This window comes from Cuculus canorus, chromosome 24 (assembly GCF_017976375.1).
Source record: "Cuculus canorus isolate bCucCan1 chromosome 24, bCucCan1.pri, whole genome shotgun sequence".
Taxonomy (NCBI): Eukaryota; Metazoa; Chordata; class Aves; order Cuculiformes; family Cuculidae; genus Cuculus; species Cuculus canorus.
The window spans coordinates 1,063,255-1,089,714 of record NC_071424.1 but is presented as its reverse complement, the minus strand read 5'-3'; the positions used below and the strand labels follow the sequence as shown (position 1 = coordinate 1,089,714).

Genomic DNA, 26,460 nt, shown 5'->3' with positions numbered 1-26,460 from the left:
CAACACACATGTCACACCAGTGCTTTTTTCAGCTCAAAACACTGCATCTCCTTAGACATCAGCAAATTTGCCAGCCAGGAGCTTGACTGGTACCCAGATCTGCAGCTCCTGGACGACCCAACTCATCGCCTCCCTGCTCCATCCCTCTCCACTGCCACGGGCATCCGAAGAACTTGTCAAACACTCCTCCAGATGAGCACTTGGCGCAGGTGTGGCTCCCGCCTGGCCCTGCCTGGGGACCGTGCCTGCAAGGCTGATGACAGATATCCCATCCTGATCTGCACTGGCACATCCCCGCACCGCTGAGGGTTTCAACCTCTTCCCTACTCTGGGGAATGAAGCCCACGCCCTCTCTCCTGAGCCGGCAGGGGAGACTTCACCTCTGTTTCCCACTCCTCTCATCCCTTTGAACCTGGAAATAAAGAAATCGCGTTCCCCTGCCAATCCCATCTTCAAAGCCCGAGCGGTGGGGTCCAGCGCTGCCACAAAGCGCACCATTGTCCCTTCCAGAGGCGGAGAGTCAGCCAGAGCACAAAGGCCAGGGAGACGCTACCCACCGCACCGGCAAACTCATCCAGGCCAACAAAAGCATCTTCTCCTGCCCTGAGTCCAAAGAAGGCAAGGGAGGGGGCCCGGGGTGATGGTGAATATGAGCTATTGTCACCGGGAGCATGGAGGGACCCGCAAAGGGGATCAAACGGAACGGGTGGGGTGAGGGGGGACATCCAAAAAAGCCCTTGTCCCTCTTCAGATCTCTCCTTATCTCCTCTGGCTATCTTCTGGGCTTAGCTTGGGTGTACTTGCTTGCAATTACCTCCTCCAAGCCAATCAGGCGCCGAGCACAGCCCTCGGTCCCCTTGACTGAGGTGATTTATAAATGACTCACTGGCTTATTTGAGCACAGACCTCTGCACACCTCCTTGGGAGCACCTCTCTGCCTGGGCTTTCTCGCCACATCTGCAGCTCCCCTCGCAGAATCGGCCCTTTCTCCGCCTGGCAAGGCGCAGGTAACCCAGCTCCAACAATCGTGCTCTTTGTCTGGGTGGGCGTGGGGGATTTACACTCTGGTTGCACAGCCACTGGGTGTGAGTTTCAGTATTTGGAGAACTGGTACTTCTATTTCCCCCCCTTCTCTTTTTCTCCCTCCTTTTGCAAAGAGGATTTACAGCAGCAGATTTACTCAGGAATTAGCAACACCGACGATCCAAGAGCTTGATTTATGAAGAGAGGCTGGAAGAGCCAAATACATGAATTAATTATTGCTAGAATAAATCCTGCCATCTTATCCTGGCTGGCTCCCGCTGAGATCCGTGGGGAGATTTGTCTGGCATAGCTGATGAGAGACCCTCTGTTTCTGGATCCTGGCTATGATCAGAACTTTCTGTGCATGGGACTATGTAAAGCAGTCCCTATCCCAAGGATGTTGCAGCTCAAATTTGCACATAGAGGAACAGGGAGAAAGGATGTGGAGCCCAGCACCTTCAGGCAATGGTTGAGGAGCACCAGCTGTGCACAAGAATCTAACCCAGGCAAGGGGTCTTTGCTGCACAGGTTACCCTGGTGCACGGATGCACGGCTGCGGACACGCAATCAGATTAGCAGGGAATCTTAAAACTGGGAATGAGATGTTCCCCCAGATGAGCCCTGTCAGACAGGGCATGGGGTCTCCAGCTCCTCCCAGTGCCATTTCGTGGGAAGTTTAGCTCCAGTTTGGGCAGTGTCCCTCAAATATAGATCACAGGAAATATTCCCATAAGCCTACTCCACCGCTGTTCACGCAGCTACGATGCTTTCTGCTTTGCCCTGATAAAAATAGTCCACACCTTATTTGTAAGCAGCCTGAAAAATTAGGCTGGAGACCTGTTCTCCTTTCCCTTGAAGATAAGTCCTTGGAGCCACATTTGTTGCTGGTCACACAGTATTTCTGCCCCAGGTCAGATATTTCCAGTAGCAAATTGCACTTGCACCTTCTTCCTCTGGGGGAGGATGGACTGGGTGACCCCAGAGGTGTTTTTCCTTCTCCAAGAGCAAATCTCCAGGGGCAGGAGGAAGATCTCGGTAGGCATCCCAAACAAGGGTTTGCAGGCAAGTATGCTGCAGTCTGCAGACTTCTGAATTCCTCAGGATTTGCACTGCCCACCTGCTCTTCACAGAGTCAGAGGCACAAGGAGAGCAGGGATTCATGGCAGAGAGGGACACCACCACTTCTCCTTCTTTTAAGTCCACTTTTCAGCCTTCCTTGCTCCCACCTTGATGTCTCTGTACTCCGAGGGAGCGGTGAGGGGATGGGGAGGATGGACACGCTGCTTTCCAGAGGGCAGACTCAGATGCTGTTACGGAGCTGGCAGCCTGAGCCCAGCACGGCAGCAAGGTGACGCCTCTGGGAGACTGCAGGACACGGGGACTGAGATGGGGTTATATCCGCATCCCGAATCGCAGCAGCCTGCTGCCTCCCCCAGCACAGCCCTCCGTCAGGAAGGAACTGGAAGCGACTATGAAAGTCATGGAGAGTGAGGGTTGGGTTGAGAACAAGTGGGGTAATCAAATAAATCACAGAAAGAGTGGGCAAATCCAGGCTCGTTGCCCTGGTCTCAGCGCAGAGCAGATCCCCGTGCCCACGGCATTGCAACAATCACAACAGCATTGAAAAGAGCAGAAGCCGAGCTGCTGAATATAAGCATTTCACTCAATAAACACCCTTTGAGCCAAACGCTTTGGCTTCACCTTCCGTAGCTGGCAGATGTCTGTAGATCTTATTATTCTGGTTACCAAGTGCAGAGCTAGTTTGGTTAGAAACTCATGTGAAGTGGTACATCAAACATTGGCACCGGCCCAGCGACGGCAGAACAAGAGCGCAGTGCTGTGCCCCTGCCGGGTGCCTGCGCTGGGCTGGGTCGCTTAAAAGAAAAGGACCATCTGCCTTATGGAAATCACCTATTTAACACTCCAAATATTTAATCTAACCAAAAAGAAAACATTGATGTAATGGCTGGCTGCTCCATGGCAAAAGCATAGGAGCGGAGGACAGGATGGGGGGCGTTAAAGCTGAGGTTGCAGCATGGTGCCATGGGATGGGAAGGTGGGAGAGGGAGGGAAGCAGAGATTTCTCCTCTTGGACCCCGAAGCCGCTACCTGCAGCTCCTCTGGGCCACAAGCAGGGCCAGCCCACACCTCCCAGCACCTCTATCCCTCTTTCACCTTCTCTGTTGGGTTTTATCCCACCAACCATCACAATAGTTCTTGTGTGCTGCTCGTGCAAAACTGACTGAAAGAGCTATGTTCGTACTGAACTTTCCATACTCTGGCATTTTCTCTTTCCTGAGCTGTTTTTGTGATAGGATATTTTTCATGTCTGCTCTGTACGCTGTCGTAGCATCACCTGCTTCTGTTTCCAAAGGGCAGAGGTTAAGAAAAACTTTAACCCCACGGCCAAATGCTGTGTGTGCTCATAGCACGGTGCATGCAGCCCCCTGAAATGCAACCACCGCTTCCCTGCTTCTGCCTCTCCCCTTCCCCAGATTACCAGGAAAGACGTTTTTCCCCATATAATTGTGCCAGATGTGGCAGTACCACTGTGAGGTGCTTTCTTCCTGAATCAGACCATTTTTGCATGAACCCAATGACAATTCAGAGCCAAGGGTGAAAAAATACCTAAAGCGGATCGAAGCGGTTTCAATACGGGATGGGGGATGATGTGACTGAGAGCAGCTCTGCAGAGAAGGACTTGGGGTGCTGGTTGATGAGAAGCTCGACATGAGCAGCAATGTGCGCTCACAGCCCAGAAACCAACCGTGTCCTGTGCTGCATCCAAAGCAGCGTGGGCAGCAGGGAGGGAGGGGATTCTGTCCCTCTGTTCCTCTCTTGGGAGACCTCATCTGGAATACTGCGTCCAGTTCTGGAATCCTCAACATAAAAAGGAGATGGAGCTGTTGGAATGGGTCTAGAGGAGGCTACAAGGATGATCAGGGTTGGAACTGGACGGGTTTTAAGGTCCCTTCCAACCCAAACCATTCCAGGATTCTATGATTTTAACTCAGCAAAAGGGTGTGCGCAGTCAAGTGGCGCCCCTGAAGACACCAACCGGAGCGGGTGTGTTGGGGGTCCCTTGGTGATGACCTGTCAGAGTAGCCCATCAGCCAGACGTGGTCCTTGCCTGTCCCTGGTGCCAGGAGGTCAGAGAGAGTGAACAACCCGGGAGCACGGGGGCGGATCTGCTGGGCTGATTGGCGCCTGATAGCGGAGATGAATTATACAACATCCTTTTGAAATACCTGAACTGACTGACAGCAGAAACCTCCTTTTCCTCCTTGCCTGTCTGCTTTGTGAGCCCAGCTCGACACCAGAGGCGTGAAAGGGAGAGGGAAGCGGGCAAGCAGTGGAAGGGTGAAGCAGAGTTCAATCTGGGGGAGCATCCAGCAACGCAGCCACCCTGTCCTCCTCTTGGGATAGTTCAGCCTGGAGAAGAGAAGGCTGTGGGGAGTCCTTAGAGCAGCTTCCAGGACTGAAAGGGGCTCCAGGAAAGCTGGGGAGGGGCTCTGGATCAGGGAGTGCAGGGAGAGGTTGAGGGGGAATAGTTTTAAGCTCAAAAAAGGGAGATTGAGATGAGATTTCATTGAGAAATGTTTTGCTGTGAGGGTGGGGAGGCCCTGGCCCAGGGTGCCCAGAGCAGTGGTGCTGCCCCATCTCTGGAAGGGTTCCAGGCCAGGTTGGAAGGGGCTTGGAGCCCCTGATCCAGCGGGAGGTGTCCCTGCCCATGGCAGGGGTGGGATTGGATGGGCTTTGAGGTCCCTTCCAACCCAACCCATTCTAGGATTCTATGATTCCCCATGCCATGCCTCAGTGAGGAAGCACAGCACAGGTTCCAGGGCAGGAGGTGATGGCTTCCTCACCTGATCTTGTGAGACTTCAGTGCTTTCATCATGTTGCCCCGGGGCTCCCTGGGCAGGTGTGGCCGGAGCCATAAGTGGGAGGCTGGGTGGGAGCTGTGGTGGACGCAGTGCTGAAGGCATTAATTCAGGGGAACAAGAGTCAAGACCTTGTCCTGGTGTCGCAACCAAACCCTTGCACCTGTGCTTGCCTTCTCCAGGCAGACCTTGCCTCCTGGGGCACGGGAGAGCTGTTTTTTACAACCCTTTCTTGGGCAATGGAGCTGGGAGAGAGATGTTTTTAATGAAGATTCACCAAAGATTCAGAAGGGACCGGACCTCTGAACCCTGTCTGCTGAGAAGTGATCAGGGAGGAGATCTGTGTGTGCATTGCCTTGTGCAAGGGGTCAGGGGTGGGGGTGATGGAAAGGGGACAAAGGAGGAATCAGGACTTAGAGCACTGAATTTTTCTCCCTGAAGCAGAGCAGAGGCATTCCCTGAACGTCCAGCCCTTGCGTCAGGATCAGTTTAAGCCCTTATATTACACATAAGAAAGTGATCAGATTGCTTTCCCACTGAATTTTGACTCACATTCCTTGGACTGGAGACTGTTTTCTGTGTCCAGGCCAGCACAGGTAAGTGGCTTTATGCCAATCGTTCTTATCAACGCTAACCAGAAACTTCAATGTGACTTTCCTCTTCCCAAACACAGCTATCACCAGCACAGGGACAGAAGATAAGTGCTTAGTAAGCACAACAGTGGGAAAAAAAGGTCTGTGCTTGGCATGCAGAGGCTGGTTTGAGACTGGCAGAGCAGGGATCAGCCAGGTATGAAATAATAGGACTCTCAGCTGATGACCTGCTGGGACACCACCTTTCACCCCCATCAAATCCTTGGACCAAAGCAGTTCTGCCTTCATTTGTTGCTTGCTCCAAGTATCGCATCACAGGTATGTACTCAGTGTGTCACAGTTTCTCCAGAAGCCCAGGCTCGGTAGACTTATCACCGAGGTCAAACATCATGTTTCTCAGCATCATCCACAGCAGCCAACGCAATGGAGGAAAGGCCTTCACGAAGAGCTTGTGATGTGAGGTCTGCACTCGGACCTCTTCCTCCAGACCTTGTCCTTTATATCCATCCGTGCCCACACTGGATCAGAGCTCCTGAAAATCCTGCAATGCAGCAACTTACTGGTCCTTTGCTGTTTTCTCTACACACATTGCATTGCCTCAGCATCCTGCCCCAGCTGCAGGATTTAACCCAGCTCTACAGCTCGCTGTCGTCTTATCCCATCAACACCAGGCCAGCTGGGTTTGTCTTTTGTTCAGGAACACAGCTCGTTCACTTTAATTCTGAAATCTCAAAGGTTTAACCTGCTGTTTGATCTAGGGCAAGGCCAGTGATAAGCCATGTCAAGAACTTGACTCTGTCCGAGACGCTGACATCACTAGCCTGTTTGTTTAAGATGGAATTTAATCATGGGGATATTTTTCCCTTTATACATGCCCTGTTTATTATTTTTCCTGACCGCCAGCACTTTCGCTCAGCAGGAAAAATTCATTAAAGAGGTGTGATAGAATGGGCTGGTTCAGTCTGTCTGAGGGCAGGCGCGCTGCTCGGCAAGCGACGGGGCTGAGAAGCAAAGCTGACTGAGTCTTCTTGCACCAGAAACTCATCTGGCTCTATCACCCCTTAGAAACCTGCTGTTGGATCTGGGCTACAAAATATTCCTGAGGGAGAAGTGGAAAGCTAAAGCAGAGCTGAGGGGCTGGGACCCGGAGAAAGGCTGAGCACGGTGGGAACCTGCTCAGCTACGGGATCTGGAGGCAGGGACAAGGCTGGTGCAGACTGATGAGGGACAGCCAGGGAATAATGAGCATTTTCTGGTATGAGTGTAGGGATTGGGAAAGAGCCTAGGACACTGCTTAGCCTTGGCCTCCACCAATCGTCCAAAAGGTAAAGCTCATAATTGCTCTTGGAAGAGTATCTCCAGCTGAAAAGGAGCAGCAGGGATGCCAGTGTGCGCACGCCTGCAGAGGGCACTGGATGAAGCACCTGCTGATGCAGGCAGAGGGACATGTCTCCTCTTTCAGCCACATGGTCCTCCAAAGACACAGGCTGGGGTTCATCCCAGGTGGGTGCAGATCAGAGTCTGGAATCAGAAACACACCTTTGGGGGGGCTGTTTTACAGCCAACTGAACTTGATTGCCCCTGTGATCACTAAAGCATCCACTGCAGGAGTGGGGTTGATGACCTCCCTTTCCAAACCCATTAGCTCCTATTAGCATAATGATTCTGTTGACCTAAATTCTCCCCAAAGTTTCGGCTGCCTGTATCATCCTTTCATTCCTGCCCTGGACTGCTGGGCCACTCTGCTAACTCATTACTCACGCCTTCCAGCCCCTGCTCTGAGGTAACTGCTTATCAGTGAGGTCTGGCACGAGTCCTACGGATGGATATTTTGCTCCATTTTTGTTCCACTGAACTCAGTGTCGAGGTGTGCTGACACCAGCAGCACTCACAGTGCCAAAAGAGGAGAGGGAAAGATCTTATAGGTTCAGTCCATAAGCTCTAAGCCACCTGGATGATGATTCTTGATACGTATTCCTACCTGAATCACCAGCTTTTTCCACCTCCTCTTCTATCACTGCGTTGGGCAATGACCCATCTAACACGTCACACCACAAATAATTACCAAGATCCTTGGTTTATATCTGACCACTTCCTCCCTCCACCCCCAGCCTCTCCAGTCCATAATAATCCTTCCCTCTTCCCAGGCATCACTGATCATAGTAAAATAAGGGCTCTCTGCAGTTCATCGCCTTTCTTTGGTGAGACCCAGATACTGGGCAGGACTACTCCACCCAGATGTTTTGACACCTTCATCACTGAAATGAGTTAGCAACAGTTCTCTTTCTGTGTATCACTTCCTTGGATAAACCAAGGGCTGTCCACAGCCTCTCTTGGCAAGTGAGAAGTAGGGAGGCTGCCAAGCGCAGCTGAGAGCGCTCAGCAGTGCAAGAGGAACATCTCAAACAGACCTTCCTCTACAAGGCCAGGCTGAGAGAGTTGGGGTTGTTCAGCCTGGAGAAGAGAAGGCTCCAGGGAGACCTTAGAGCAGCTTCCAGGACTGAAAGGGGCTCCAGGAAAGCTGGGGAGGGGCTCCTGGTCAAGAAGGGCAGGGGATAGGTTGAAGGGGAATGATTTTCACCTGAAAGAGGGGAGAACGAGATGAGATCTCAGGCAGAAATGTTTTGCTGTGAGGGTGGGGAGGCCCTGGCCCAGGTTGCCCAGAGCAGTGGTGCTGCCCCATCCCTGGAGGGGTTCCAGGCCAGGCTGGATGGGGCTTGGAGCCCCTGATCCCGTGGGAGGCAATCCAGAGGTGGAACTGGATGGGCTTTAAGATCCTTTCTAACCCAAACCATTCCATGATTCTATGGACACTCAACCGCGGTGCCGGGGCTGCCCAGCATGGCAAAGCCCGGCCAGCTCCACGGGCAGGTGGTGGAACCGCAGCATGAGAAAGGTCAAGTGACTTGCCCAAGGCAAAAAGGCAGGCACTGGCAGAGCTACGCTTAACACCCATGCTCATCTGCCAGACAATCCAGGACGCTCTCCGGTCCCCTTCATGCGGCATCGCTCGTTAGCATCACCTCCAACGGCTGGGAAAGGCTCCCTGAGCTGGGGAGCAGCAGCCCCTGCTGCTGGGAGAAGCCACTCCCAGGACCTGCCTCTGCGCCACAGGGAAACTATTTAGGGTGGAGATGTTCGGGGAGGGCTCCCAGAGGCTGGAGGTGTCCAGTCTGTTATACTGCAGGTGGGGTCAGCTCCAGTTGCATTCTTGGCTTCGCTTTATCTTTTTATTTTATTTTTTTTTTTATTCTGGGAAAAAATTAAATGATCCAGAGATGAACCACGCCAGGCCTCGCTATGTCATCGAACGCCCTGCGTACTCGGTCAGTCTCTTCGATGAAGAGTTTGAGAAGAAAAGCAGAAGTTACCCCATTGGAGAAAAATTTAAGAACTTTTTCAGGTAACACGGAATGCTATAGCGGGGGCAAATGGAAAGCAGACTTGGCCTGGGACTGGGGTTTAATTCAGACCTGGAGATACAGTTCCAGATATACAGGTCCAGGTGAGCCCACAAAGATGATCTGAGGGCTGGAGCACCTCTGCTACAAAGACAGGCTGAGAGTTTGGGTTGTTCAGCCTGGAGAAGAGAAGGCTATTGGAGCAGCTTCCAGCGCTGAGAGGGGCTCCAGGAAAGCTGGGAAGGGGCTCTGGGTCAAGGGGGGCAGGGAGAGGACGAGGGAGAATGGCTTTATATTGGAAAGAGGAAGATTTAGATTGGGCATTAGGAAGAAATTCTTCACAATAAGGGTGTCCCTGCCCCGTCCCAGGTTGCCCAGAGCAGTGGTGCTGCCCCATCCCTGGAGGGGTTCCAGGCCAGGTTGGATGGGGCTTGGAATAACCTGATCCAGCGGGGGGTGGACAGGACTGGATGGGCTTTGAGGTCCCTTCCATCCCAAACCACTCTATGATTCATTCTGTGATCTTCAGGGCTCTGCTGGATAAAAGAGAAATGCAAATTCTACTGTAGCAAGCGAAGCTGGTGGCTCCTTTCACTGCCTCAGAGGTTATGCTCTAAGGCAAAGAAGTAGAACAGTTTGCACTGAGTGCATTTGGGATTTGGGGCTCTGTTTTCCAAATTTTTTTTAATAATAAAAAAGACACAATTGGTGATGAAAGGATGAGCGTGGGAATTATTTCTTCAAGCTTTCTGGATGGAATTTCTTTTTATCAGTTTTCTCATTAAAAATAGTATTGGCTTTCCTTAAAGCAAGATTAATAATTATGTAAATAAGAATGAGTTATCCTGTTGATCGCTGTCTTAGAAATCTATCTCCATTCCTTGGAAAAACGAAGGTGGTAATACAGGAGAGAGAGAGCACACGTTAGCAGGTAGAGATATGAGATATTGCATGTGTCAACCCAGAAGCAATCTTCTGATTGCAGATGAAATAAGATGTTTGGTTTGGTTTGGTTTTTTTTTCTTTTTGGCCAAGCATCTTAAAAAGTTCATCTTTGGCTTGGTGCAGTGCCTCGTGAAACTCTCAGCTGGGTTTCCTCTCTACGTCTCACCCACCCCATATTAAGGGTATTAGAAACAAAGATTCAAGATACTACGGAGTGAAATCTTTCACCCTGTGCAGGTTCGTTCAGATGTGGCAGCACTGGGGCCTCACATAGAGTCAGCAACAACCCCATAATAATCCTCCATGGCATATCCAGCCCTTGCACTCACCGGGGAGGACTGGGCACCAAAAACTAGGCTCAGGATTTGGTGTGGGAGAAAGGTTGAGACATTCCTAGGAAGATCCTTCCTTGCTTCCTTCCCTGCTCGCTTCCCACCTCACTTGCTTCTTTTCTTCTTTACTCATTTGATTTTTGGTTTGTGTCCTCTAGATGTTCAGCTTCCAGATTCAAACTCATCCTCTTCAGCCTCTTCCCAATACTCGTGTGGCTTCCCAAGTATAAAATTAAGGACTACATTTTGCCTGATGTTCTCGGTGGGCTCAGTGCGGGGACAATTCAAGTGCCACAAGGTGAGACCCAATGACTTTTGGGAGGGTGTAGCTACCTTTACTGTTGACATGTATAAATCCAAGCTCTACCTGTGACCTGGTTGTCTCTATATTTCTCTGTGGTGCCCTTCCCTGCCCTCTTTGGCCTCTGCTGCTCAGAAAGGAGAGGTCAGTGCTGGCCACGTCATCTTCTCGGAGCTGATTTGAGTGTGACCAGTGAAGGGGGCTGATGCCAGCTGCCCGGACTTGGATGACCTCCCAATGTCCCTTGTGTTTTCCAGGGATGGCCTTTGCGCTGCTGGCCAATCTGCCTCCCGTCAATGGGCTCTACTCCTCCTTCTTCCCCTTGGTGACATACCTCTTCCTTGGCGGTATCCACCAGATGGTCCCAGGTAAGGGTCTGCAGAGCAATTGTCTGCACAAGGCAATGAAAGACCAGCTGTCGGGAAACACCCAACGTGTCCCAGAATAGAGATGTCTGGGCATGTTTGGTTCATCGGGGGTTTATGGGATCCCCGAGTCTAGCTGCACAGCAGGATCTCCTCCCGATGAATCGCTCCTGCATCCCACTGCAGGGCTGTCCTCGGTGATGGGCTGGGTGTCTCCATCTGTACAGCTTAACCTTCCCAAGTGCCTTCCAGGACAAGATGCTGTCTAGAAAAAAATTACTGACATCACTCATTGTGCTGCAGGTACTTTTGCAGTCATCAGCATTATTGTTGGCAATGTCTGCAATGAGCTGGCTCCAGAGTCAGACTTCCAGTACTTCAACCACACCACCAACGAGACCAGTGTGAATACCACAGCCCTGGAAGCGGCCAGGCTGGAGATCTCTGCCACTTTAGCCTGCCTGACAGCCATCATACAGGTAAGGACTGACTGCATCGCCTCTGCTGTGTCCTCTGGCCAGACCTGACCCACACGGTGTCCCTGGAGCAGAAATGGTGTAAGCAGATGCCAGAAGAGGCCCCGTTTCTAGGGAGGTGATGCCTCAGCATAGAGGTTTTTAGGGGAGATCCTAGTGTGAAATTCTCCAAATGGATCAGCCAAGGGTGAGGCTGAGCCCTGGAGCGGGATTGCAGCCGGTGATGACACCTCAGCACCCTGCAGCTCTCCTCTCCCCATCCCTGCTCCCGGCCAGGTTGCTCAGCCCTGCCCGCGTTTCAGCCGCGTGGGAGGGATGCACCCTGTTTCCCAGCAGAGTGGCTCGATGCCAGCACGCTCAGGGCTCTGCACCTCGCCCTTTCAGGCTGGCGTGCTCCTAATAACGTTTGTCTGTCCCACCCTAGCTGTGCCTGGGATTCGTGCAGTTCGGCTTTGTCGCTATCTACCTCTCCGAGTCTTTCATCAGGGGCTTCATGACAGCAGCAGGGTTGCAGATCCTCATCTCCGTGCTCAAGTACGTCTTCGGCTTGACAGTCCCGTCTTACACCGGGCCCTTAGCTATCGTCTATGTAAGTGGGTGCTCTGGGCAGGGTCCTTCCCTGCACGTCCTCCCCTGGTGACCACCACACTGAGGCATCACTGCTCCCTCGCTAGGGGAAGGGGGGCTCGGATGGAGGAAAGGCTGGAGGGAGGGGGGACACGGCTGCACTGCTCTCAGCCCAGCTACGCTGCTGCCGTTGTATATACAGCATCATCTGAGCCCTCGTCTGGTAGTTTCTAATTAGAACTAATAACATGCACCTGGGATTTGGGGAGGACATCAACTGTGTTCCTTTACAGCAGGAGTCTTACACAACTGTTAGCAACAGAAATGGTTTGATGGTTTGACTTGGTGATCTTAGAGGTCTTTTCCAACATTAATGGTTCTGTGATTCTATGAAACTTTTCCCATGAGCATGTTTATCCATTCCAGAGCTTTCCTGTATTTTCCAAGGATGCAACCTCCATTAATACAGCTAGAACTCCAACTTAGTTTTTTAACCTAAGGTAGGGCAGATTTAGGCTGGATATAAGGAAGAGATGTTTTACACTGAGGGTGGTGAGGCATTGGCAGGGGCTGCCCAGAGCGGTGGTACAGGCCCCATCTCTGGAAACATTCAGGGCCAGGTTGGATAGGGATCTGAGCAACCTGATCTGGTTAAAGATGTCCCTGCTCGGGCAGGGGGGTTGGGCTGGATGACATGGAAATGTCCCTTCTAACACAAAGGATTCTCTGATGCTGATTCTAACCAAACGGTACAGACCCAGGGCTGGTTGCTGATCTCGCAGCAGCAGTTTCTAGCACTTTGCTCAACCCATAGAGCCCTCACCACATCTCAGGGTGTCTGCAGTCAACTTTGGTAGCAAATGTCCTCCATTGTGCTGTCTGTGTTGTCCAGTCGCTGGTTCTATGACACCTTCTCCTCTTTTCTCCCCTTTAGACATTCATTGATATTTGTAAAGGTCTGCCCAAGACCAACGTGGCCTCCCTGGTCTATGCCTTGGTCAGTGCTGTGCTCTTGATGATTGTCAAGGAGCTCAACCTGAAGTATATGAAAAAGATCCGGATGCCCATCCCCATGGAGATCATCATCGTAAGTGATGCACGAGCTGTTCCTCGGACCCTCCAGGAGACAGCCTCTCCCCTCACCTTACAGCCCTGGGACACCCACTTCTGCTCACAGAGGGCCCACCACGTAGAGCATCCATCCAGTGAATCTGATGTGACGCCCAAACAGCCTGGGGTCAAAAACTGGGCCATCCTCACGGAGGAAAGCTCTGATGCCCAGCTCATCCTGTTAGACTGTACCTGCATCCTGGTGATTCTGCGGATGTGGAATATAACTCATCGTGGGGAGGTTCTCTCCCTTTCTAGCCCAAATTTGGTGCTAATATTCTACTGCCAGCCCCAGGAGCACAGCAAGCTTAGTGATTCTGAGAGAACTCATGCTCCCTCTGCTTACTGTTCTTTGTCCTCTCTACTTTCAGGTCATAGTCGCAACTGCAATCTCTGGCAGCTTTGACATGCCTGAGAAGTACGGAATGCCAGTAGTTGGGAAGATCAGCATGGGGTAAGTGCATGTACTGGTCTGACTCATATTCCGGATCATTTTCCTTCCTCTTTCTCCTCCTGCAGCCTGGAAAGCACCTCACTCTTCCCTGGTGTATGACAGTCCCCTTCCAGCACTGTTAGGCAGCCCTGCTGCGCCCTGCTCCACCACTGCCACCATCCACTCAAGCTGCCCACAGTGTAGACATGGATTATGTCATTCCTGACCACACAAGCTCCTCACCCACTTCACCGTTCTCCAGACACCAGTGTCACAACTGCTTCTCGCCTCCGCTCTGAGTGCAGGTTCCCAGCGCCAACCCTGCCCCTGGTGAACAAGTGGAAAGACATGATCGGCACAGCTTTCTCGCTCGCCATCGTGAGCTACGTGATCAACTTAGCCATGGGGAGAACGCTGGCAGCGAAGCACGGCTACGACGTGGACCCCAACCAGGTAACGCTTGGTCTGGAAGGACGCAGTCAATGACCGTTCCCCTTGCTCTCAGGCGTGAAAGGAAAACCTCACTGCATGAATGGGAAGCTTTCAAACGTGTTCTGCTTAAAAGAGACGTGCAGCTCCCACGCATGCAGGCTCCCATGGCAGCTTGCCATGTGGGGGTGAAAAGGACACGGCAGATCCACCTCCCATGGACTGGGGAGAGCCTGCAAAGGGGAAGAAAGCCATAGGCTGAGCTTTCTGCTCTGCTCTCATTCCAGAACTGAGGCTTCAGCCCTGACTGCTGGCAGATGGCATTTTTGCACGTTGTAGGAACACAACGAGGCACATGTGTTTTTCCCTGAGCAGAGAAAGACCTGGATTCCTGGTGTGTCACCTAGATACTGTGAGAGGCAGGACACTAAATAATCCTCTTTTGTCATCACTGGCACAGTGGCAGCTTTCAATAACAGCCACACATACCACACGAAGCCCTGCCCTTAGTGTGTCAACAGATGACAATGTGTTTATGTGGAATTGTGCTTCCAGGTTTCCTTGCTATCCCAGACCCTTTCCCAGCTCTAACTGGAGGGAAAGGGTCTGGAACACACAGCAGGGAACCCAGGCTCCTTCCCTGGCCACACAAACCCCAGACTTGGAGACCTTCTCTCCTGCCTGGCACGTTGCACGGGTTGGCAGGGCAGGATGGGCAACTGTCCTTTCTGATGACCATGTTCCCCCATCTCCACAGGAAATGCTGGCCCTGGGTTGCAGCAACTTCTTTGGATCCTTCTTCAAAATCCACGTCATCTGCTGTGCTCTCTCTGTCACTCTCGCCGTCGATGGGGCAGGAGGGAAATCACAGGTCAGTACCTCCTCTTCCTCTCCTACCTATGTGACCCTGCTTGGCAACAAACCCCTGTAGCTGCTGCGTGCTGCCAGCCTGACATCGCTGCTGCAGGTCTGGAGAAGCTCCACATTTGAGTCTTTCACGCTGCTGTTGTTAAAAGCAGAATTTCCTCCCTTCTCAACCCCGTTTTGTTCCCTGGATGGTTCTTTGTATTGGTCACAGATGCAGGGCTGTAAATCTGCATTCCCAGTCTGGTTCTTCCAACTGAGCAGAGCTACCATGTGAGGGAAGGTTGGGGTTATCTGTGACACCTGCAAAATCCTAACGCATTTTGTATGCTCACATGAAATACAGCAGTTGTGCTGTTGGCTGAAGCAGTGGAAGATGAAAGAGCCAGGAGGGTTTAGGAAGACCCCAATGTTTGCTGAAGTGTGTTCTTTCTTTCTTGCAGGTGGCAAGTTTCTTTGTGGCCATGGTGGTCATGGTGACGATGCTGGCTCTGGGGATCTACCTCGAACCTCTTCCAAAGGTAACACAGACAGTTGTGCAAACAGCTCAGTCGTTGCGTCACACACTCCACACGCCCAAGCGAAGGCACAGCCTTGCTCCAAAAAGCCCCGATGCAAACCATTGCACAGTATGGTTTGTTCCTGGCCTGGGCTCCTGTCTCCACTGAGACTCTGGAAGCAAGAGTAGTCCCTAAACTATCATGCTTGGATCCAAGTGAGATTTTTGTGAGCATCGCCCTTTCCCAGTCCTTTGTGGTAACGGGACCAGGGAAGGTAGATGCTGCAGAAGGCATCTGCAAAACGTGGCACATCCACACCGCACATCACATCCCACCTGATAAGACCCCCTCTCCTCCACAGTCTGTCCTGGGAGCTCTCATCGCGGTGAACCTGAAAAACTCCCTCAAGCAACTGGCCGATCCCTTCTACCTGTGGAAGAAGAGCAAGCTGGACTGCGTGAGTGCCAGGGGAGGGTGGGAGGCATCTGCTGCCCTTCTGCCAGCAGCTCAGCCCACAGCTGTGCGATCCAGGGCGAGCAGCCCGGACCCCAGCAGGCTTTTGTGGGTATGAGTCCCCTGCAGAAGGTGGGTTTCTCTCTCCCCGTGCGGTCACGCTTCCAGCCAGAGAGACCCGGAGCAGCGGTAGAGCCTGTCCTGCCCAGCTGAGCACCCTCATGCTCAGTGCACATATCAGAGGGACCTGAACTATTACCTGCTCTGTTTAAATGCCAATCAACCGCGGGAGCCTGTTTGCCCAGAACTAGCCTAACCGGCCCTGCTCAATATCTACGAGTCATGACTTAAAAACTCACACAATAGCCCTCCAGGGTGAGGAGAGCCCTTCACAGTGATAAGGACTCCAGGCACTGGTTGATGTATAAACCCAGGCAGGGGGTGCGGGGGAGTGAGAACGGAATTTGGATATGTCTGACATAGAAAGACAGTGTTTGAACAGGTCTCCCATGGCTGAGTGGTGTGTGTGGACACCCAGCCAATATCCTGTCAGGTCCCAACAAACCACCCTATCAGAGAAATCAGGAGTCCAAAGGGGCTGACCTGAGTCATGTAGAGCTTTCCCAAAATACTGTTCAAACAGGTGCTGGAGAAAAGATGGATTAGCAAAGATTTTGCAGGGGTATGATCATGATATAGAAGGTCCAGAGGAGACCACAAAGATGATCTGAGGGCTGGAGCACCTTTGCTACAAAGACAGGCTGAGAGTTTGGGTTGTTCAGCCTGGAGAAGAAAAGGCTTTGGGAAGACCTTAGAGCAGCTTCCAGGACTGATAGGGGCTCCAGGAAAACTGTGGAGAGTTTCTTGATCAGGGAGGACAGGGAGGACAGGGAGAGGACAGGGAGAGGACAAGGGAGAACAAGAGCTTTGTTTCTCCTGGAACAAAGCTCTTGCTGCCAGCAACCACAGACAGCCTACAGACGCAGGGAGCGTGGGGACCAGGCAGATGCCAGTGGAGTGAACTATGTTCCTCTGACCTTAATCTTCTTGGAATTTGAACTAGATTCAGTTTCCTGTCCCAAAACAGGGAACACTGTTTGTGGGTGATGTCAGGCCATTGGTGTCCATTACCTCAAGGTTGTGTTCCACTGCTAACTGCAGGGTTAACTCCTCAGATAGAGCTCAGGGAGGAATCTCGATGGAGGGAAGCCTTCCTTGCCATTTATATGCACTGTACATGTAAATTAAGACGCTGAAGTCATCAAAGTTACCCCGATTTGTCCAAGGTCAAAGTTGGATTTTAGCAGGCATTATAATAACCTGATAATGGCTCTCAGAGGGCACGTTTATACGCTTAGCAGGACTCATTTCATACAGAGGGAGATGCTCAAGTGCTAATATATAAATATGACAACTGACAGAGCTCTGAGCCGAGGGGAGGAGCAAGTTTTGCTATGCTCGGTCAGACTTTGTCATCAGATCTGCTCTGTGTTCGGGTCATTTGGGTGGTTTTACGATGGATGCTCACTCCTGAAATGCTCTTGACTGGCAACAGGAGCTTCCTCGGGGCTGGGAGCAGTTACAAAGCAACAAATGCTCTGATTTGCCAGAGCCTTTTCAGAGTTAGGCTGAGACTTCTTGAACCGAATGAGCGGTGCGGGTGTTGGTGCGGCTGTGAAGAAACACACCAACTGCTTTTATGGCTGAAAATCTGGGACTTCTGGCAAGTTTCCCAGCAGTGATGTTTCACGCGAAAGCCTGCAATGAACTGTATCATTAGAATGGCTCAGTCTTTTGATCCTCAGCCGTGTCGTTCTTTGGGCACAGAATATTAGCACCGAGCCATTTTCCATCCATCACTGTGCTCCCAATCATGGTAGAGCAAAATGACCTGCCATGCTCTTCTCTTTCTGCAGTTGGTCTGGCTGGTGAGCTTCCACTCCGCTTTCTTCCTGAGCCTTCCCTACGGAGTCGCTGTGGGTGTGGGATTTTCCGTGCTGGTTGTGGTTTTCCATACCCAGTTGTAAGTACCAACGTAGCTACAAGAACTAAAAGAAAAGGCGAAGCTCCCAGTGGCAGAATAAACGACAGATTATGTTTATAACTGACCTCCGGCCCGTGTTTCGCAGGAACATGTGGCAGGAGCCTGGGGGAGTGCAGGTGTCCTCCTCGGCCCCTGGAATGTGCAAACAGGACTGGCAGGCGCTAATTTACTGCCTGCATTCCCACTCCCGCATTTGGTTAGTGATGTGCACATCCCAAGGCAGGGAGAAGTCTGAAGGTATTTACTACAGCACGAAAAGCTGCCTGCATAGTTCCCAGCAGAAAGTCCTGCTCCTAAAAAGAAAAAGCCCTGTCAATGTGCAGCCCTGTCAATGTGAAGTTTCCACACCATTTTTAATCCATCAAAGCCCTTTATTAATATTTTCCAGCCTGGGATCTCAAACTGCTGACTCTTTTTTTGCCCTGCAGACTCTGCAGGGATGAAATCTAAGTATTTTCATAAAGCAAATTTTCAAATCCTGCTATGGAATGTGAAGCAAAGCAGCTTTCTTTCCCCTTCAACAATGACTCTAATTCTCATCGCCTCTTTTCTCCTAGCCGTAACGGCTCTGCCCTGGGCCAAGTAAATTCCACCGACATCTACAAGAACCCTAAAACCTACAATAAGGTAAGAAGAAGATAAAGCATGCTCGGAGAAAAAGCAGTTCTTTGCCCATGGTACCCAATGTAATCGGGAAACTCAAGTTCATGTTTCTGTCTCAGCAAGGTCTTACCTCCTCATTTCAGGGATAGCAGAGAGCTGTTGTTCAGCTTGACCTTACACCCAGCCACCCTGAACCCCACACACCCCGTCACACCTGGTTTGACCTCTTGTCTCTGTTGCAGGTACATGAACTTAATGGGATTAAAATTGTGACCTACTGCTCACCACTGTATTTTGCCAACTCGGAGATATTCCGTGAGAAGATTATAGCCAAGGTGAGCCATGCCCTAACAAATTTCCACTTGCAGCCAATCCCAAACAGTTCTTGCTTTCTCCTGTATTGCTACGCGGAGATAATTAAGCCCAGGATGATCACAAAAGATGCTCACATCCATCCTCTACTCTTCCATTGTTTTCTGTTTGATCTTCAGGATTGTTTCTAGATCTCATTGTAGAGGTTATGCATGAATCGTTGCAGGTCTCCTCCTCCAAGCTCTGTCAAAGCAGAGACATCCTGCTACTGCAGGTCTCTTTCTCCTGTGAGTGGAGGTACCCTGAGCTACTGGAGATGTAGCTGTTTGGTTGCCATCAGGATCACCTCACTCCGGTGCCCTCCTGTGCCATGTGCTGGAAAATGAGAAGTAAAAGCAGTTCCTGACTATGGGGCTGAACAGACTGTTTTACAACAGACTTCTCTCTCTTTCTGACAGACTGGGGTGGATCCTGGGAAAGTGTACTTAGCCAGGAAGAAATATGTGAAACGGCAGGAGAAGGGGACAGCACAGCCACCAACAAAGCTACCAAACTTCTTATTAAAGCAGAACAAGGTAATTCAGTTTGGGTTCCTGTGTTGATGGAAAAGACCACAAGACCCTAACCACATTTCCCACCTCTTGCCTCCTTTCCTCCCCACCCACAGCTCCATTCCTCCTTAAGTTGCAGGAGAACTGGAAATGCCTGGGAACATAAAAGCCATAGAGATGGCAAGAATGGAAACACGGTGGACGACTTTCTAGAAACCAGGCTTGTCTTCTTGCTTTAAGGAGGTGTCTGAGTAATGATTTCAGTTCAAAAGTGCCCTTTTGAAGCACATTTCCCAGGTATACCAACTCTGTTTGGTTTGCAAACAGATGTTTGCACGGGAAACCAAACTCTGTTTGGTTTGCAAACAGATGGGTTACCCCATCATAGAAAGCCACTAAGTTGGTCATACAGGATTTGCCCCTGGTGAAGCCGTGCTGGCTGCCACTAATCACCTCCATGTCCTCCACGTGCTTTAGCATAGCGTCTAGGAGGATCTGTTCCATGACTAAACCACTTCATACTACTGACCACTTCAGGTGCACTCACATGTTAGGATCTCAGCTTGAGCTGCCGGTTGTGCCCTGCTCTGACTGCACCTTTCTGCTTTGCTGTAGACATTGTCATTGCAAGAGCTCCAGAAAGACTTTGAAAGCACCTCTCCAACAGATACCAATAACAACCAGACAACTGCTAATGGAGCCAGCATCTCCTACGTCACGTTCCGTCCATCCGCCAACAGCGCTGGGCAAGTACACCCCTCCAGCGAGCTGGGCAGCACCACTACTCTGCAAGGAAGCACTTTCCATGTCATGCCTACAGGAGACGTTGACCCTATGATGACAGCGCCACCCTATATCAGCTTTCACACCATCATCCTGGACATGAGTGGAGTGTGCTTTGTTGACCTCATGGGCACCAAAGCACTGGGCAAGGTTAGTTCTGTACTACAAACATAGCTAAGGAACATACCACCCAGGCACCTTCTACTCTCTTGGGCTTCAGATAAAGAAGTTTACCCTCCTCAACGGAAGGTCTGTGTGGCTTTCTCCTTCAGCATCCCCAGGACATGTGTAAAGCCCTGGATAAAAGACATAAAATCTTCTGCTTATACCTGAAAGAATAAACACAAATCTGGAGCACGAGTGTCATTAATCCTCTTTCTCTCCTCTCACTCCTTCTAGTTGTGTTCCAGTTATCAGAAGATTGGGATTAAAGTGTTCTTGGCAAACGTGCATGGTAAGAATCTACAAAGAACATGTTTCCATGTGTTCTTCCCCCATTTATGTGCTCCTGACAGACAGGAGATCTTTTCGTGTTCCTTATGCAAACTGTGTGAGCTGTCAGCCTTTCATCAGCCCAAGCCAGAACAGATGAAAGAACAGAACAGAAGAAACACTGTTCTCTGTGTGTAGCAGGTCTTTTTCATTTGGGACATGATATGACTGGAACATCTCCACATTTAACATGTAGAAAAATAGATCCCTATAGTCTCTTTTCTGCACCAAACCTGCTTCTTCCCTACGCATCCCAACCTTGCCTTAGCTCAGATGACCACGGTCATGCACACTCTCAAAGGCTTTCTTCTTCAGTTTCTTTCTTCTTCACATGCTTCTCCTTCCTCCAGCCCAGGTGTACAATGATATTAGCACAGGTGGAGTCTTCGAGGAAGGAGGCCTGGACCAAAGTCACATCTTCCTGACGATCCATGACGCTGTTCTGTTTGCCCTGGCAAATATCAATGAAGTTGTCCACCCACCCATCTTAGAAGAGGTACATTTCCTCCTCAGTCTTTCTCCAGCTCATTGTACTATTAAGATTACACGCTGTGTTAGCACAAAGGAAGAACTACTACTCAATACTGCACCTCACAAAGTTTCTTGATTGTCTCTCAGGTGGTAAAGGTCTAAATCCAACAAAATATTTCATCTCCTAATTCTCACGTATGGGCCAAGCACCTATTGATTGACTTGAATTCAGTGGGAATTCAGAAGTGTAAATGTCTTTTGCAAACCCCTAGCTGGGAGATTAATGTTATCCCAGCCTGGAGAAGCCAAAATGCCCTCAGTTTGGTGTTGGCTGGAACACACTGCTGCGCACAAAGACAGATTTTGGCCCTCAGAAAGGAAGTCAAAGCACATGCCCCTGTCCCTGAACAGCCTCAGCATCTGTGACTGCATCCCTTGGAGGAAGGAGGAGGAGAAAGGGCCAAGGGGAGAAGGTGGCACAGGCTGGCAGCACAGGGTCAGACAGGCCATTTCCCCAAATATAGTTTGGTTTATTGCAGGACAAATGGAGCTGGAACCAGGGCAGTGTTGGCCAGTTGTCTCAAGAGAATAAGTCATCTCATATCTCAGCAAAGAAATGTGTAAACACCAGCTCAGTCAGAGGAGATACAAAACTGAAACAGGATTCTTTCTGTGCCTCTTCTTCCTGGGCATTTCTCCTTGAGCACCTGTGAGGTTTTAAGATTGGGTTAGTAATTGTTTTTCACTCCTTTCAATCCTGCCCTCTGCTAATTTGTGGATTTGATTTTTTTCCCAACAGAGGCCAACTCAGACAGAGCTCTCCATCTATGATGAGTCTGTGGATGAAAGCAGCGCAGAGTTTAAGAACTTGGAGGAGGTCAGTCCTAGTGCCAGGGGTCCCTTCTCCAGCTGTGGACATAAGGTGGAACCCAGAAGCTGTGGTTGGGATCTATTAGATGGGAAGTCTCCTGTGCTACTGCCAGGGAAACTGTGAGCAAGAGTAACACTTTGCAAAACTCATTTAAAATCCCTGTCTTGAGGAGCTCTGGCAGGGACCCGGACAAAGAAGCAGCTGGGGGGAAATCCTTCAGTCCATTCTGGGCCACATAGCTCAGGGTCACAATCAGACCCACGGTCTCCACCCACTGGGATGAACTTGGAGAATCAGGTTTAGCTCAAGCCCAAAAGAAGGCTCAATGGTCAAGTTTTCAGCACAGACTTCATTAATGCTGAAGTGATTTTTACCCACTGACCCCAGGTCCCCAGAAGGACCAATGCTGCCCTTCCCCATGCTATCCATGCACAGCTGGAAGCAGAGCAACCTCCCCACCACGAGCTTTCCCTTGTGAAAGAGGGCTGGGCAGGGTTGGAGTTGCTGGCGTTGTTTCTCTGTGTGACTGATCAACTGCTGACCCACATTGCTGGGTCTGTGCCATGGCATCAGCCCTAACCCGGCGTGCTCTATGTGCCCTTTAGGAGATGTTCGGCAGCATGTTCCACTCAGAGACCCAGACAGCTCTGTGAGTGCACAGGGAGTATCGGCGTGCGGGCAAACCCTCCCAAACGGACTCTTCCCTCCCATCCCTTCGTGAAGAGCTGCACTTCTACCTTGGGATAAAATGAGTTTGCAAAGCAAGAGGCCACCACACCTCTTGAACTGATAAATTCCTCACTCCCTCCTGCTCTGCTTCTGGTATTCCGAGCAATGGACTCTGGAGCAGACAAAAGAAATCTGCAGAAGCAGGAACTCAGGAAATGTCATCTCATTAATTACAGAAGGGAAGAAAGTTCATTCGAAGGCAGGTGCCTTAACTCTGGGACAATTAGTCCTTATTGCCAAGCGCTCTCCTTTGTCTCGCACAATCAAACTCTTCTGCTCCTACCGGCATTATGCAATTGGGGCATCCCCTGTTTCTTTTCTCCCTCCCTCTTTTTCTGACAAAGTGAAAGACAAGCAAACATTAAGATCCTTTCACTGCTTTGACTCATGAGCAAAAGGAACTCTTGCAAGGTGCAACGACACAGCTTTGTAAGGAAATGTGCACTGACCTTCGGGGTGTCTGCATGGCAAGTGCCAACCCCTGCATCTCCCTGCGTGTCTGTGTTGCAGCACGGCTGCCTTTCTCCTTGCCTCTCTCTGTGACCCCCCCTACTCTACTCTCTCCACAACCCAGCATCCCAAAACCCATTGTCCCAACCCAGGGCTGTAGTTCTGACACCCTGAAGAACTCGGTCCTCTATTTCAGTAGGGCTACTTCCAGTTGCCTTTTCCCATGGTCTCTCCCTTTTTCTAGCATTAGCATCTCCAATTGCACTTTCCTTGACCTCAGGCCCTTCCCGCATGGTGGCCTCCTTCTCTCTTTCAACTTCTCCTGCTGGATCTAGGAGGGAAAATAAAAAGTTGTTTCAGGTACCCTGAATTTTCATCACTGACCTGACAGATCAACAGGCCTAAAACAAAAGTTGACCCAGGGATGATCAATATCACACTGCTCTGATCAGTAGATCATTGCTTTGATCAATAGAATCGGGCTGTGCTGTTTGAATTGTAACTTCTTCAGCACCCACGGGACACGATGCCAATTATGTTTGACCAGTTGAGTATGTGTTCAAAAGACCCAGGGTCTGGTTCAACTCCCCTCTGAAGTTTTTAGGCATCTTTCTACTTCCTGTAAGGCTCTTAGACTGTGAATGGAATGACAGCGTTCATCCCAAGGATGTTCTGACTCTCTTTCCATCCTCTTGTTGACTGAAACCAGAAGATTTAGTCCAGAACATGGATGAGGCCTTTGGAGAGATGTATTTTCCCCAAATCCAGGGGCAGGAAAGGAAGCTCCTTCTGCACACTGTTCACAATGCCATAGATCCAGAGCAGTGAAAGGGGAATTTGAGTGTACTTCATGTCTGCAGCTAGGGATGAGCTCAAGTGATACCTTGTGCTGTGCAGGCCTTCTGGTGACAAGCTCTCAAATCATCACTTGTGCGGCCAGATAAAACTCTTGTGTAGTATGTGCTATTTCAATTCCATACTTCATGTTCCATGACTTCCACTAAAACCCACCACAGACCGATGCTACCAGGACCATCCACTGCTCAGGCAAACAAGACTGCCTCGCTAACCCAGAGTCAGACAGCTGAGATCTTAACTATTCCGAAAAAAAATGAAGTTCTTTTATACTTGAGTGATGCCAACCACACCAGCTATTTTAGTTCCCTTCGCCGATGTCTTCCCTTCCTTCCCAGTGCTGATGTTGTGACAGCGATGACAACATAAAGCCTGAAAAATCTAAGCGTAAGCCAAGGGCTAAAGGGACCCTTCTTCCTTCTACACATTTGAGCCTCAAATATGGCTTTTACGAAAATAAGTTTATAAAAAATGTAATTTAAAGACACATACTAGTATGTCTTCAACTGCAATGAAAACAATTTCTTCCTTTGAACTTCAAATCCTCCTACAAAGGATTTCCAGCACTGGGATAAAATGCAAGAGTCAACAAGAAAAAGCAAACAAGCAGTAATGGAAGTCAACTGGACAGTCTGTTATCTTTCCATGAATGAAAAAACCCCAAAGACTGGCCTTAATAATGAAAGGAAATAATATTTTTTAAAGTTATTTCTATTTTATTACTCTTGAGATACTGAAAATATTTCATGTGCAGTTTTGAAGTACACAGACATCACTGAGCTGATTCGCCAGCAGGTTGCTAGAAGGCTTTCTGGGAAGAGAACGTACAGCTTTCCTGCAGCTCCCAGCTGTGTCATTTTTAAGGAAAACAGAGCTTCACAAACTATCATAGTTAGACAACCATGACAGGAAGCAACATCAGGACCCTGCCAGCTTGGTTCTACATCACCGTTTCTCTACCTCAGTTTCTGATTAGGTGCTGCAGGAGGGAGTAATAAAACCAAAGATGCTTCATTTCCAAGTTTGTGACTTATTTTAACCTTGGACAGCAAAGTTTTTTTTCCAGAACCACATGTAGCTTGTTCTAGAAAGTAAAATTGAGAGATTAATTCTCTCCGAGTACCTCAGAGGGCGATCACTTTATGCCTTTTGTTACTCGTTTGAAAAAAGCAACAAAGAAATGGGTGGAATTGAACAAAAACCTATTCTACAGCAGTTGGTCAGTGTTCCTCTGTCTCTGAGGTGGCATCACCTCAACGAGGTGCCTTTCAATGAGGAAAATTCCACTGGCCAGTTCTTCATCCCGGGCTAATTACAGGAGGCTGTTTTCAGTCTCAGGAACGCAGGCAACCTCAGAGCAACAGTCTATAAAGAATAGATTGTATTTCTTGAAGTTCCTACAAGCATAGTGGATGGGATGTCAAGAGAGATGCCTTCCAAGCAGCTGTCCTGATGATACTGATTCTGTGATTCTGACAACCCAGGAAGAAGGAGACCATTTCTGTAGCCATGGGCCAATTCTGGCAGTAAATGCCACATCGGTGGGAAAATGGCATTGCTGGAGGCACAATGTGGCCAGTTCAAAGTCTTGATATCCAAGCAAGAGAATTAAGGAAGCTCAAATTCACACTGGAGTAGAAAATCTTTAATTTCTAGTGCCCCATTATTACTATTAAAGTAACAGTGATGCTGATGCGTAACAGCTGAGGCATTACTTGATAAATGCATGATGTATAACCAGCTCAGAAATGTTTGTAATTTATTTAATTTAATATTGGTTTCATTCTTTTTTTGATAATAAAGAATACGTGAACAATCACCTGCTGCTTCTGCTGAATTCAAGAGCAGGCTTTGCACAGCAGATCCCATCTGGGACTGAGCATCCTGGGATAGTGGACACTGGGGGATGGTGGGATAAATCCTCAAATTCAGTACAAGACATCTGTAAAGAAGGGAAGATTGAGTCTTCTACCATGCTCCCAGGTGAAACCAGGCCAATGGTAAATAGTTGTGAAAAACAGGTGGATTTAAACGTCTCAGGAGCAAGGCTGGTGCAGAGCTTGCATTGGCCTGGTCCTCATACAATCATAGGATGGTTTGGGTTGGAAGCAACCCCAAAGCCCACCCAGTCCCACCCCTGCCATGGGCAGGGACAGCTCCCACTGGATCAGGGGCTCCAAGCCCCATCCAACCTGGCCTGGAACCCCTCCAGGGATGGGGCAGCCACCACTGCTCTGGGCAACCTGGGCCAGGGCCTCCCGCCTGAACAGCAAAACATTTCTCCCTAAGATCTCATCTCAATCAACCCTCTTTCAGGTGAAAACCATTCCCCCCATCCTATCCCTGCACTCCCTGATCCAGAGCCCCTCCCCAGCTTTCCTGGAACCCCTTTCAGTGCTGGAAGCTGCTCTAAGGTCTCCCTGGAGCTTCCTCTTCTCCAGGCTGAACACCCCAACTCCTTCAGCCTGTTCTCATACGCAGGTTTTTATCTTTTTATTTCATTTTTGATTTTTTTTTTTTTTTACACATGTTGCCTTCCTCCACCTGCCTCCCTTGAGCCCCGGTCCCTCTGTGCCTGGGGAACAGTGTCGGCCTTTGGCACTGCGACTGCTTCCCTGAGGGCTGC

General features: G+C 50.0%; 1 protein-coding gene across 1 annotated transcript; it reads left to right on the top strand.

The window, feature by feature from the left end:
- Nucleotides 1-905: 905 nt before the first annotated feature.
- On the top strand, nt 906-25,573 carry SLC26A9 (solute carrier family 26 member 9). The gene is made up of 21 exons (XM_009563865.2): nt 906-1,007; nt 8,774-8,900; nt 10,334-10,473; nt 10,734-10,844; nt 11,145-11,320; nt 11,742-11,906; nt 12,819-12,971; nt 13,366-13,448; nt 13,733-13,880; nt 14,614-14,727; nt 15,164-15,241; nt 15,582-15,677; nt 17,590-17,696; nt 18,275-18,344; nt 18,563-18,655; nt 19,091-19,207; nt 19,799-20,116; nt 20,366-20,420; nt 20,809-20,954; nt 21,729-21,806; nt 22,406-25,573. The coding sequence occupies exons 2-21, from the start codon at nt 8,776-8,778 to the stop codon at nt 22,451-22,453; spliced, it is 2,421 nt and encodes an 806-aa protein (XP_009562160.2). The 5' UTR covers nt 906-1,007; nt 8,774-8,775; the 3' UTR covers nt 22,454-25,573.
- The last annotated feature ends 887 nt before the right edge of the window (nt 25,574-26,460 follow it).

Coding starts and splice junctions, on each gene's coding strand:
- SLC26A9 (XM_009563865.2), top strand. CDS start 8,776: ATGAACCACGCCAGGCCTCGCTATGTCATCGAACGCCCTGCGTACTCG. Junction 11,321..11,741: donor GCCTGACAGCCATCATACAG/GTAAGGACTGAC, acceptor GTCCCACCCTAG/CTGTGCCTGGGATTCGTGCA. Junction 15,678..17,589: donor AGAAGAGCAAGCTGGACTGC/GTGAGTGCCAGG, acceptor CTCTTTCTGCAG/TTGGTCTGGCTGGTGAGCTT.